The sequence below is a fragment of the Eriocheir sinensis genome, chromosome 29, assembly GCF_024679095.1.
Source record: "Eriocheir sinensis breed Jianghai 21 chromosome 29, ASM2467909v1, whole genome shotgun sequence".
Lineage (NCBI taxonomy): Eukaryota > Metazoa > Arthropoda > Malacostraca > Decapoda > Varunidae > Eriocheir > Eriocheir sinensis.
The window spans coordinates 440,414-454,081 of NC_066537.1; the positions used below are offsets into that span (position 1 = coordinate 440,414).

General features: G+C 44.2%; 1 protein-coding gene and 1 pseudogene across 1 annotated transcript in view; both read left to right on the forward strand.

Annotated features, from left to right (window-relative positions):
- LOC127005265 (protein SGT1 homolog) overlaps nucleotides 1-3,856 on the forward strand; it is a 30,392-nt gene extending 26,536 nt beyond the window's left edge. Inside the window, exon 12 of the mRNA XM_050874058.1 lies at nucleotides 3,789-3,856. Within this exon, the coding sequence (XP_050730015.1) occupies nucleotides 3,789-3,856 (68 nt within the window). The remainder of the gene's footprint in view (nucleotides 1-3,788) is intronic.
- Nucleotides 3,857-4,157: 301 nt separating this feature from the next.
- Nucleotides 4,158-11,848, forward strand: LOC127005266 (protein Wnt-7b-like; annotated as a pseudogene).
- The last annotated feature ends 1,820 nt before the right edge of the window (nucleotides 11,849-13,668 follow it).

Genomic DNA, 13,668 nt, shown 5'->3' on the forward strand with positions numbered 1-13,668 from the left:
TAGTTTTATGCCAAAACATTGTTATTCTTAAGCATTGTTATACACCACTCAATTAAAAGTAGTATATTTGTGTGTGTGTGTGTGTGTGTGTGTGTGTGTGTGTGTGTGTGTGTGTGTGTGTGTGTGTGTGTGTGTAATAATAATAATAATAATAAACGGCTTATTAAATGATAGCAGCTGTAAAGCTGAAAATATACACGTTACAAATACACTTTTGACATATAAAAGAAAAAAAAAAAAAGGGAAAATGTACAATATGAAAGGGATATGGGGGTCTGGGGTGGTGGGGGGAAGGTGAGGTGGTGGAATGCAGTGCGCTGGTGCGGTAGGAGGAGGAGGAGGAGGAGGTGTGTGTGTGTGTGTGTGTGTGTGTGTGTGTGTGTGTGTGTGTGTGTGTGTGTGTGTGTGTGTTTAACTTACTCACGGTCTGATCACGTGATGGACTCTCATTTAACTGACCTTTGAGTATACGTGGGACCTCGCCTATCAGTCCTTTCATCTCCCTTCCTCCGGAGGGGACAGCAGCCAATCCTTATCAGCAGAAGCAGCTTTCGACCTGAGAAAGGCTCGAACCTCGATATACTGTGTTGGCAGACTGAGAATTTAACCACAACACCAAGGGAGCGTTTTTTTTTTTTTTTGTGTGTGTGTGTGTGTGTGTGCGCGTGTGCGGGCTTGTGCGTGCGTGCGTGTGGGTGCTATCATCATATCACAAGAGGTACGCGAGAGACCACTTAGCAGGTAACGCCTCTCGTCATGATTGCTTCGTTACCGTTATCAGCAGCAATTATGAGCTAATTACTCGTCGTCCAGCCCCGGCGTAGAGATACCATCGCCTGTGCCCATGACCGACTGCGCCCCCGACAGGCCTACTGGAAACAATTTGTCCAGGTATTTGGTGGTCACAGCGGGGCGCCTCAGCGGTGAGATATTATGGGCCTCGCCGCCCCTCCCTGGCACCCCAACACATGTATGGGGCAGGTGACGCGCCGCCCCTGCCGCAGGAGTCCAGAAAATCAGTGCTCATTTTTTCGTACTGCGACCGCGTTTTATTTCAAGTGTCATCTTCCTGACCAATTTGTAAGCCTCTCGACAATGCCAGGAGCTGTGTGCTTCCCGCCATTTGGTGTTTAGTTGTCTGTACGTAGAAGTGACGATCTGATGCGTATAGTCTGTCGCTACGCAGTGCTGGGGCGTCGTGCGTTCAGTGGAGTCTTGCAGTGGGATATGTTTACCAATTTGTACGCACCAGACCAATTAGCTCTCATAAGAAAAGACACTACACTGGAAAGTTGAAAATTTTAATTAAGTATAATAATGAAATAATATTAAAAGGAAATATGTAAACTTCATTAGGACTATATCAATGTTCCTATGCATTGGTTAAAATCACAACAGTAACATCGGTTTCTGATATGACCTACGTGGAAGGAGGCGGACGATAATAAAGCGTATAGGTGGACAGCTGCCTCCACACCAAGGCTCCGTGGTTTGCGAGGCCCTTTTTTTCTGCCCAGGCGAAGCGATGATGGCTTGAAATAATGAACCGACGAGGTACTTCTGAGGATGGCTGTTCAGACAGCCCAGCAGACCAGCCAATTAATGTTCAAACGATGTGCAAGACGCTGACGCAGTAACTGAATAAATGTTTTATTCATCAGTTGTTGAACTTCATTTAGTAGAAAAAAATATTGAAAAAGGAGAAGTTCGATTAATGGAAGTTGTAGCTTCAGGCAGCGGAGGGCGTCCGTACCCCTGGCATCCTAGAGGTGTGCCTACCTGGAAATGTACGGAAAACATTTTATCTGAGCATGCCTTTCCTGAAGCCCTAGCGTGGCATAACAAGGACTAGATTTCTTGGATAACAGTGGTTTCATGTTTTTTTTTTTTTTTTTTTTTTTTACGCGATCGCTACAGCTTCTCGACCATCACTCTCACTTCACCACCTTCCACCGATCCATCCATCCATCCCTCCACCAACAACCTCCACCCTACGTTTATTTACATCTTCCACTATCAGTCTCTCCCTTCCTCCATCCCTTCACCAACGTCTACCCGTCCACAGCATCCACTTCCTCCCACTAATAACTTCCACCCATCGTCCACCCAAAGCTCCACCCTCCCTCCGACACCAACTCTCGCCCCCCCCCCCCCGAACCGCCCCGCCCCCTACGCCAGGCCATCCCGGGACGGAGAACAAACAAACGAGGCGCCCTGTGACTAGGATTGCCCAAAATAGGAGAAAAGAAATTCATTACAAATTCATGGAGGATCACGAGGAATGGGTTTTGTGGTAGTACATGATGATAGGATGCTCTCTCTCTCTCGACAGTAAGTTACTAAGTTAAAGATAAACTGATACTTTTATTGATTTAGTCTTAAGATGCACTGACGAGCTGACAATCTCCTATCCCTGTGATGCGCGGCTCACGTCACACCCGGGAGGCTGAAGACAACACCCAGCAAGAGTATTTACACTTCTCGTACATATCATTATGCTCTGAAGTTGATTTTCACCGCCGCGAGTGCACGTATTCCGGGATTAATTCACACATCTCGGTACAGATCAGGCATAAATGGCTACATAGAAGTACGGTATATTTGGGGACATCCGGTGTAGCTGAGCGTGGCCTCGGTATACATATCCGTCGCATTGGTCCTTGAGCCTGTAGTGGCTACGAACCCATCACCGCGGGACACGAGCCAGCGTGACATCCGAGGTATCTCAGTTTGGCTTCCCCAGGTTTCCCCAGGTGCCCATTGATCAACCATCCCGAAAGGTGGAATGAACAGCTGGGTGAGTTGCACGCCGGCCGGCCACGGCAGGATTCGAAACTTGATAATTCCTGTATCCCTTTTTCCTGCATCTTAATCTTACCTGGAACTGTAAGTTATTTTGTTACTTTTTTGCAATCGTTGGGCTTTAAAGTCAAGATTCTGGCTATGCCGCAGGTTTCAATTCACCTTACTTTTCTTCGTAAATTCGACAGCAAATCACTTAAAAATAGAGCCATTTTAATGGGAAAACACTTTACAACACTGCCAAAAGTATGTCATTACTGGTGTCAAAAATATCAAGTGGCATAAACTACTGTTAAAGAAACGCGGAATGTAGATATCAGTTTCAAGGTTGGACAGGAAGTGTTTACAATCACTGGCGGTGAGCTGCACTGCACGGCGACGAGTGACATCACGCGTACGAATTGGCTCACTGAAAATATCAAGGCTAGTTAGGAGGGACGCTGTTCAGTGAGCTAACAAGTGTGTCACACGAGGCACGTTCTGTGAGTATTCGGCTGGAATTACTTAAAACTACGTGAGAAATGAACTAGAAGGATTGTAAAGAGTGAGGGCTGACGCAGCGCATCCAAGGCGTCGCCCTACCACTCTGCTATACTTGATGGCGGCCATTTATTTATGGAAATAGTAATTGAGGTAATACAGTGTTTTCAGAAGCATTGTGATGACATTAATGTTAGGGAACAAAAGTATTGTAGGAACTCGGCCCCAGAAAGCAATACAAAACACGAGTATACCGCCGCTAGCAGACAGCTGAGGTGGCGCGTTTACACTTGACCGACTCCTCTGTTATGCTAATCGTGGCGGAGATTCCCTCCTCCCTCGGCGATACACGCAGGGATGGCGCAACACCCCCGGCAATCAAAGAGCTTCACGACCGCTAAGTATAGGCCAAACTTCCCTGGTCATTAAGTCCAACCCTCCACTCGCCGGCAGCCTCGGGGCGGTCATCTGTCCGGCATCCTAATACCCATGATTGGGCACCGCAGCCTCTCCATGCGACCCCAGTGAGCCTGGGCCACCCCGGGCCCTGGAGAGGAAAGACTGGCACACGTAGCTTTGTAGACCTTTAAAGCTGAGATATTTTTTTAAAGAAAACAATAGTGTTTACTATTTTTCTCGAGAAGCAGCACAAATAGTATGCAGTGTAGTCCATCCCTTACTTTTGAACAGGCTAAAGAATGAAACCGACTTAGTTATGCAACGTGCGTATGATGTATCCTCAATCTTCGCCATAATGGTGAGTTGCTACGTGCTCGACGTCGATATTCCGAAACAGGCAATGTGGAGGTTGGGATGATGGTAGCAATGCGCAGACGATGACGAGTTATGTCAGTGTCTGCATACTAGTTTTAGTCATGGGTGTATCGGGACGCAAGGATGGTCTGGGGAAGTACATGGTAGCCCACACATGGTTTGAAAAGGTTCGGACAATGACATAGTGCGTAGAGTCGTGTGGCGTAAGTTCGTGTGTGGCGCTTCACATCATGATGCATTGCAGGTCGTCCCTACACTAACGTATACTTAATCTGCCTCCCTCACCCCATCTTTCCTTTCCCCAGGACGGTGTCGTCAGCGGGGTCCTGGGCGCCCACCTGCTGTGCTCGCGGGTGCCCGGCCTCACGCCCCGCCAGAGCCGCATCTGTAAGCGGGCGCCTGACGCCATGGTGGCCATCAGTGAAGGTGCGAGGGCGGGCCTGCGAGAGTGCCAGCGGCAGTTCCAGCATCATCGGTGGAACTGTTCCTGGCGTCTACCAGCAGCAGCGCGTTCGGCCACATCGTTCTTGTGGGTCAGTTAATAATGGCTGGCGAGGTTTCATCCATGCTTTTCTAAACTACACATTTCAGACATTGATTGATATTATGCAGCTTGTATGGCACTTACTAACACAAAGATGGAAGCGAGCACCGTGACAGTAACACCCTCGTTCTCACTCGTCAGGATGTTACTTGTACTTCTGTCGCTCAGGATCATGTAATAATCATAATATAAGAGTAAGACGATATAGTCATTCATGTTTCTGGGCTTCTAAAACTCCAGATGAACCTCTTAAAGTAGCCTGAGCTGCACGTACTGCATTGCATCCCTGACCATTAAGCTGTCGTGGAGGGAAGGTATGTAGCCTTTCTCCGCACTTGAGCATGGGATTAACCCTTGCGACATATCAGCAAGCCATCCCCGCTCCCAGAGGCTCTCAGCGACCGTGTCCCCATTATTCTCCCGCCGCCGGGCAAGGGTGAGCACACAGCGCCCCACAAGGGTTGCTTGTCCCTCAACACGTGCGCACCGTTCCTTTTCACGTCTCTTTCACCGCTCCCTGCCTGAGCCCCTGGTCCCCTTACTTATCTCCTTCTTTGCCCTCAGCTCTATTTGTTTACGTAATAGCATGTTATCCTCGTTTTGTACCGATTGTCATTTTTGTTCTCTAAAACCCAATTCAAAGGTCCATTAGCCTGGTAAGATCCCCCCAGGACATGGTCAGCTTGCCATATTTCTTCACCGAACAACACTCTTCTCGTAAACCTTCCTACAAGATGAGCAGGATTCTTATGAGTGTTTACCAACTACGTGTCCGTGTTCATGTAACTTTTAACTTGCTCAAACTCCTCTCGAAGATGATCTGCAGACCGATTTACTGCGTGACATGTTCACTATTCAGGGACTGGCCTGCACCCCTCGTTGTGAAAGCGTTGTGGACAGTCAATGAAGAAAGTCTTTGTGCCTCCAGTCTTAACAATCAGTTACGGTACATTCTCCTGGATGATCCTTTTCTAACGGAGGAATCTGGCACAAAGCCACCAATGAGGTTTGCTGCCCGCGGACATTATCTTACAAAAACCAAGGGGAGTGAGTTGAGCAGGGCAGGATGGGGCTGGACTGAACCAGATCATTTGTCGCATCACGAAGCCTGTATGGCCGGGGACAAGAAAACACCCGCCCTGCCATCCGCCCGGTGGCGTAGTTTGTGCTGGGGGCGCAGCTCCTCTTTCAGTGGCAGATGCACATTAACTGAACACATTAATTATGAACGCTAAAGTTCATGTATGTTTTCACATTATCAGACAACTTTTACAGCATTCGTAAGATGCAAAATATATAAATGCTGGGTCTTTCTGAGTTCACTCTCGACTTCCACCAGCGCTGGCCACACCCATCTCTGAGGGGAGGGGAGGGAGCCAGTGTGTGGTCAGCGTGGCCATCATTGCACCGAAAGTAAAATTTATTAGTAATAAATGTCATGCCTTGAAGGAGCTAGTTGGGTGAGCATCGCCCGTCAATCATGCTGTAGGCCGCCTCCTCCCCCTCCCCAGCAAGCCCAGTCACCCCCTTAATGGCCGGCCTCAGCCCCACCAGCCACGCGTCCCCTACAATTTTGTATATAAATCACTCGTAGCGCTGGTGCCAGAACCGGTTGGGTTTCTTTATCTGTGTGCCCGTTTTCTGGCGTTGTAACGGCCCATCAGCAAGTATCCGCATGAAATCTGTGACGAGAATACCTCACATGACTTCTGTGATTCTGCGACGCCATACATGCCTGACATAAAGTGCAGGCAGCAAACTGTGGGTCATTTTCGGCATATAATGTCGTGGAGGCAAGACGTTAAACATAACGCCACAGAACTCTTCAGTGCTGCTGCTCCCGCCATCAGCCCTCGGGACATCACCATCGAGGGGCCGCCCGGTGATTATGACGAAAAAGGCAAACACACGCAGACAGGCCGCCCTTGAATGTGGCATTGCTGGGTTATTGCCGCACCGGTGGCCTGGGGCAGCAGTCCTTCACCCGCTTCTTCCGAACGCCGCATTACACGCAAAGAATGTCTTGGAATCAAATAATTGTCTTGATGTTAATTAGTTTTTTCAGGAATTCATAAATAAGTAACAGCGAACATGATCTGATTTGTCGTAACTCAGTTGTGTTGGTCTACGGAAAAGAATATACAATGTGTGGTGTGGTTACCTGGATGGCTGAAGGCTTCCTTGACATTTTTTTCTCAACAAAGGAAAGTTCCTAGTGTGTTAATCTCTTGTGAATTATGACAGCTATGATTCTAAAATACAAAAACATTAATGGATGTCAGGTTAGTTATTGACTAATAGGAACAGTTCAGTGCGGTGAGCGATGGTGCACCTCTGAAGGCCCTCACCTGTTCTCCCTCACCAATCCTCTCACTGGTATCCACAGGGAGCCGCGAGGCCGCCTACACGTACGCGGTGACCAGCGCGGGAGTCACCCACAGCGTCACGACCGCCTGCTCCCGTGGCAACATCTCCACCTTTGGCTGTGACGACCGCAGGCGAGGGCGGTACAGTTCTTCCGGGTGGAAATGGGGCGGCTGCAGCGCCGACATTAGGTGAGAGGTGCATGTTAAGAATGTCCTGTTTGAACTCTTCATTCTCCTGGACATATATATCACAGACTTACTGTCAATGCATGCCCCAGTACAACATATATGAAAGATGATAAACGCGGGGCATTCAGAATGAAGCAAGCTTACGTGTGCATGTACACCAAACAGCGTACTTTCATACACAGGACACCCAAACACTGATATACCAACACTCACAATAATGAGACAGATTCAACAAGTTACGCACGCAGCCCCATACTCATCGGCCCCTTGTTCCTTCCTCCTCCCGGCCGCTTGCAGGTTCGGGGTCAGGTTCGCGAGGAAGTTCCTGGACGCCCGCGAGGTGGAGGGGGACGGCCGCGCCCTCATGAACCTGCACAACAACCGGGCGGGACGCAGGGTTAGTGTCCGGGGCGCCGCCTCCACAAGGCAGCGGCGGCTCCGTGCATGCTCACCAGAAACTGTTCTTGCTTAGAAAATTTGCATATTGTTGCCCTACTTGTCCCTGCTCCCACTATTCTCCAATTTTTTCCTTTGCACATGCGGCTGTTAGAAGTGTAATAATTGTTACTAAAGGTACTTTAGTTATCTCTCTTCTAGCACTATTTTCTTAATACTTTTCCTTTTGAGCATATTAATATTGCTGCTAAGAATAATATGCGCATCCGTGGAGCAGTGGTCAGCGCCTGGTTATGAATCCACGGGCCTGGATTCGAATCCTGGCCCGGCAGTCGGCGTGCAGCTCACCCAGCTGTTCATCCTCCCTTCCGGGCTGGTCGATAAATTGGTACCTGGGGAAACCTGGGGAAGGTAAACTGTGGCAATCCCGGATATCACATTGGCCCGTGTCCCGGGGTATTGGGTTCTTACTTAACACAGACTCAAAAGGCCAAAGGTACAGAGATGAGCACCGCAGCACGCGCAGCTATAGCGTATGCACCCGCTTATGAATAGAACGATTGTATAGCTGCCTTTCATCCTGATGGCTGCTCTATCAGTATAACAAGAGTAGCAGAAGCAAGGACAGCAGCGACAGCAGAACCATCACCGCCATCACCACCACCACCAATAACAACACCTGCTAATAAAGATAATGATAATAATAATAACAGTAACACACACACACACACACACACACACACATATTATTATTATTATCATTATTGTTATTATTATTATTATTGCTATCATTTTTTTTCATTACTACAATCATCGCGAAATGGATAACACTTCCTTTTCTATGGGGCGGTGGGGGAAGGGGGGAGTGCAGCTCCAGGGGTGCCAAGGGGGTGCCGTGTCCCCATGTTGGCGTGAAGCACTAACCCGCGTCTTGCCCCCAGGCGGTGCGGAGCTGGATGAGGACGGAGTGCAGTGCCACGGCGTGTCGAGCTCCTGCACCGTCAAGACCTGCTGGAGGACCCTCCCGCCCTTCACCTTCATCGGGAAGCACCTCTTCCACAAGTACAGGAAGGCCAAGTCCGTCTCAGTGCATAAGGTATTCTCCACCCCCTTCCCCTTCCATTCACCTCCTCTCCCTCTTCATCTTCTCTTCATCCTCTTCTTCTTATCATTATCCTCCTCCTCCTCCTCCTCCTCCTCCTCCAGAAGTGCTTTAATCCTTCCCGTAAGCCACTCCTATGGCTGATGAATTGATTAAATCACTGAAAGCAGGCAGTCCCGCAATGAGCCAATAGGCTTCCTGCTGCCTGCTCGTCCATGTTTCCATGTTTCCATGTCTCCTCTTCCTCCTCCTCCTCCTTCTCCTACAACTACTACTACTACTACTACTACTACTACTAGTAATAATAATAATAATAATAATAATAATAATAATAATAATAATAATAATAATAATAATAGTAATAATAATAATAATAATAATAATAATAATAATAATAATAATAATAATAATAATAATAATAATAATAATAATAATAATAATAATAATAATAGTAATAATAATAATAATAATAATAATAATAATAATAATAATAATAATAATAATAATAATAATAATAATAATAATAATAATAATAATAATAATAATAATAATAATAATAATAATAATAATAATAATAATAATAATAATAATAATAATAATAGTAATAATAATAATAGTAATAATAATAATAGTAATAATAATAATAATAATAATAATAATAATAATAATAATAATAATAATAATAATAATAATAATAATAATAATAATAGTAATAATAATAATAATAATAATAATAATAATAATAATAATAATAATAATAATAGTAATAATAATAATAGTAATAATAATAATAATAATAATAATAATAATAATAATAATAATAATAATAATAATAATAATAATAATAATAGTAATAATAATAATAATAATAATAATAATAGTAATAATAATAATAATAATAATAATAATAATAATAATAATAATAATAATAATAATAGTAATAATAATAATAATAATAATAATAATAATAATAATAATAATAATAATAATAATAATAATAATAATAATAATAATAATAGTAATAATAATAATAGTAATAATAATAATAATAATAATAATAATAATAATAATAATAATAATAATAATAATAATAATAATAATAATAATAGTAATAATAATAATAGTAATAATAATAATAATAATAATAATAATAATAATAATAATAATAATAATAATAATAATAATAATAATAATAATAATAACAATAATAATAATAATTATAATACTCTCCCACCTACATACATTGATATTGATAGTATTACAGGAAGCCACATATGTCGCCAGTGGTGAGGTGGAACAGCAACGAATTTTTCGTTGCAAAAGTGATTCTCCTTATTTGCTCAGGGCCGGAGAAGATCCACGCCTCACCTGCGTCTGGAGAGGGTCAGGAGAAGAGCTCGACGGCCCCGCAAGTTTCATCTCGTGTACTTGGAAAGGAGTCCCAACTACTGCCAATGAATCCCGCGGTGGGTTCGCTGGGCACCGTGGGTCGCAAATGCAACAGAACTTCGTCAGGTAATATACTGCGACCTCAAAATTTACTTGCATTTTACAGTGTTTGTTTCTCCACACCTTTAAGCGTAATCATCAATGTTGTTGCTAGTTTCCTGCCGAACTCCTAGGGGCTGTATGCAATAAAATTCGACATAATGCGACTCAATAATTGTGACCCAGCAGAGCTTTTTTTATAAATTCCCAGCACAGTGCACCGTTACAAAGTGATGGTTACAGAGTTAGAGTTACAGAGTATCGGTCAGACTTTCACTGCTCCTCTTCATCATCAGGGCCAGGTGGCTGTGACCTGCTGTGCTGCGGCCGCGGGTACAACACTCACCAGTACACACGCACATGGCACTGCAACTGCAAGTTTCACTGGTGTTGTTACGTGCAGTGCCACACCTGCATGGAGGACACCGAGGAGAACAACTGCAAGTGACCGTCCGTAGCGGTAGGCGGCGAGGCTGTGCTCTCCCGGCAGAGATTCTTCATTGGAGGGCGCGAGGGACATAGTTTCGTTCAGCATCGACAAGGTTCTTCAGTGACTGCGAGACATCTCTGAGCGGTGACGTCGTACAAACACTCCGTAATGGATGGCATTGCCTGAAACGCTGTGCTAGGTGGCCCGCGTGTTTACAACATGGACGCCACCACCAATGCTCTCTTCTCCCCTGATGCGCAGACACGAACAAAGGTGATAGGCTTTCTGCACCATCAGTGGGTGTCCAGCTAAGGATCCACACCAGCCAACCCTCAACAAGAACGACTGCCTTGTACCTCCCTATGTGATCTGCACGGGTCTGTGTTTTGTCAGACGACATTAGGTGCTGGTGTCTCCTCTGACCTGGCAGCGAAGCATAAACCAACACACGCCCTCCATGTAGCGGCGGCCAACACAACGCTTACTCCTGAGGCAGCTGTTGACGGAACACCAGTTGCGAGTAGTCTGACTAACACTTTTACGAGCTATATAAACAATTTGGATATTCGTAATCAGTGATCTGTCTTGAGATTTATCAAGTGCTGTGAGAATATTTGCATATCAACGCTTTGCCATGACGGAGCCTAAACAGTCTCTGCACAAACTGCAAGGCAGAAAGAAGAGCTTTTACATATGTTTTTTACAATATTTACATGAAAATGGTATATCTAGATCTTTTATTAATACTCTTGTGATATCCCTTTGTGACTCCCTTAGATAACGTCTTTTGCTGTCACCACGAGTGACCGCCGGTGGAGCGACATTTCTGACAGACCGACTAATATATTCTAAACACATCCCGACTTTAGAAACACATCTACTGCCCTGTGTGTGTGTGTGTGTGTGTGTGTGTGTGTGTGTGTGTGTGTGTGTGTGTGTCCGTCCGTCCGTCCGTCCGACTGCTGCAATATTTCCATGGTCCTCGTCATTTCAGGGATGAAGTGAGATCTTTGCTATATTTGGAATTTTATTATATGACAAATACATACATTCATTGTTTCGATATGTCATACAAAAGGCTGATATTCGGCAAACAACTGTATTTACACTTAGATGTGGCCTCATAATTGCGTCACAAACCACAGGTTGCAGCTTCACGGGCATGACGGACGGGGCAACCAGTTTTCTACGACTGTTATTTTTCCTCTGGCGAGCTGAGATAACTTGGAAACTACAAACCTTGCTGTGATGCCCATAACACCCACGAGCGTGCTACATGTAAGCTGTCCTTATATATATATATATATATATATATATATATATATATATATATATATATATATATATATATATATATATATATATATATATATATATATATATATATATATATATATATATATATATATATATATATATATATATATATATATATATATATATATATATATATATATATGTATATATATATGTATATATACATGAAATACATCTTTCTTATGCAGTAATGCACTTGTAATAAAGCTGTGATCGGTGCCTTCGTGGTGAATTGGTTAAAATGCTTGACTACTAATCTGAGGGCCTGGGTTCGAATCCCGGCCTAAGTAATCGACGCCCAGCCCAGCCTGCTGTTTGCCCTCCTTTTCTGGCTGGTCGACAAATGAGTACTTACCTGGAGAAACCTGGAGAAGGTAAACTGTGGTTTATATATATACCACAAGCCCAGAAGCCAATGAGGAGATGAGCACCGCGGCCAGGCTCAGCTGTAGCGTATACTCCCTTGAATCTCCTAGTGTCTACCTACCTAACTACCTAACTAACTAACTTCTAGTAATTAACCATCTAACGATCTAACAAACTAACTATTGAACTATCTATTAAACTAACCATTTAACTATAATTATAAGTAACTATACTCGCCGCACAATTAAGAGGCGGAATGGGGGCCCCCTCACCCTTCCCTCAGGGCGCATGGATATGACTGTGTGTGTGTGTGTGTGTGTGTGTGTGTGTGTGTGTGTGTGTGTGTGTGTGCTTGGAGGCGCCCTGAGATAATGTTATTTTGCCAATTACGGATAATTCTCTCTCTCTCTCTCTCTTATATTCATAGCTATCAGGTGCTCCTTGCCGCTTACTCAATAATTCTGGGAACGTCTGAACACACAGGAGGGCATTTTTATGTACGAGTATGTGTATGGGAGGGGAGGACCTAAGATGGGCATTAAAGTTAAAAATAGAAACAGCTTGCTAATTTTCTTTATGGGTTCAACTGACACTTTCGAATCGGTGCTCGACCCAGGCCTGGAGCACCGCTTCACGAGGAAGTAAATCTTCATTCCCGACGAGACGAGCGGCGAGGCGGCACCGCGGCTCCAGGCGGGGCGGCGGCTCCTCCGACACCCGCGTCATGCCCTTCAGCTTCCAGCAGGTGAGTCCCGAGCAGGTTTTTTCATTATGAAGCATCCTGTGCAGTCACCGTGACAGTCACGCAGCACTTGATCTTTGTTGATAGAATATTCAATGCTAATCGAGTTCAGGTGGACGCTAATATGTTTGAATAATTATATTTGTATTTAGATGTTTTTGATAAGATTTGACAATGTTAGCACAGATTGAAAAAGTACGCATGACTAAGATTCAAGTGTCCGAATTTTTAACGTTTTCTACACGTGTCATTCTCAATCAGGCTTGTTTATGCGTGGCACACACACACACACACACACACACACACACACACACACACACACACACAGTCTATATATGACGTTATGTTGTCATGGCAACTGTTCCAACCAAATACGTAACAAGCCAACAGTAATGAATGTTGACTATTCAATCAGTAAATCAGCGGAACGAGGCACGCCGGATGGTGTTATTAACCGTTAAATAATATGAATGAATCCAGTAGTTTACTTAATAGGTAGTCTATATGTTAATAAGAAAACATCACGCTTCACGCTGACAAGCCTTATTCTCGAAAATATCTTCTCCGTTCACTATAGTTCGACTTTAATATTTGAACTTTGTATATTAGGAAATTTGTCAATCTCTTTCTTGGCACAATGTTAATAGATTAACATTCTAATGATCGTCAGAC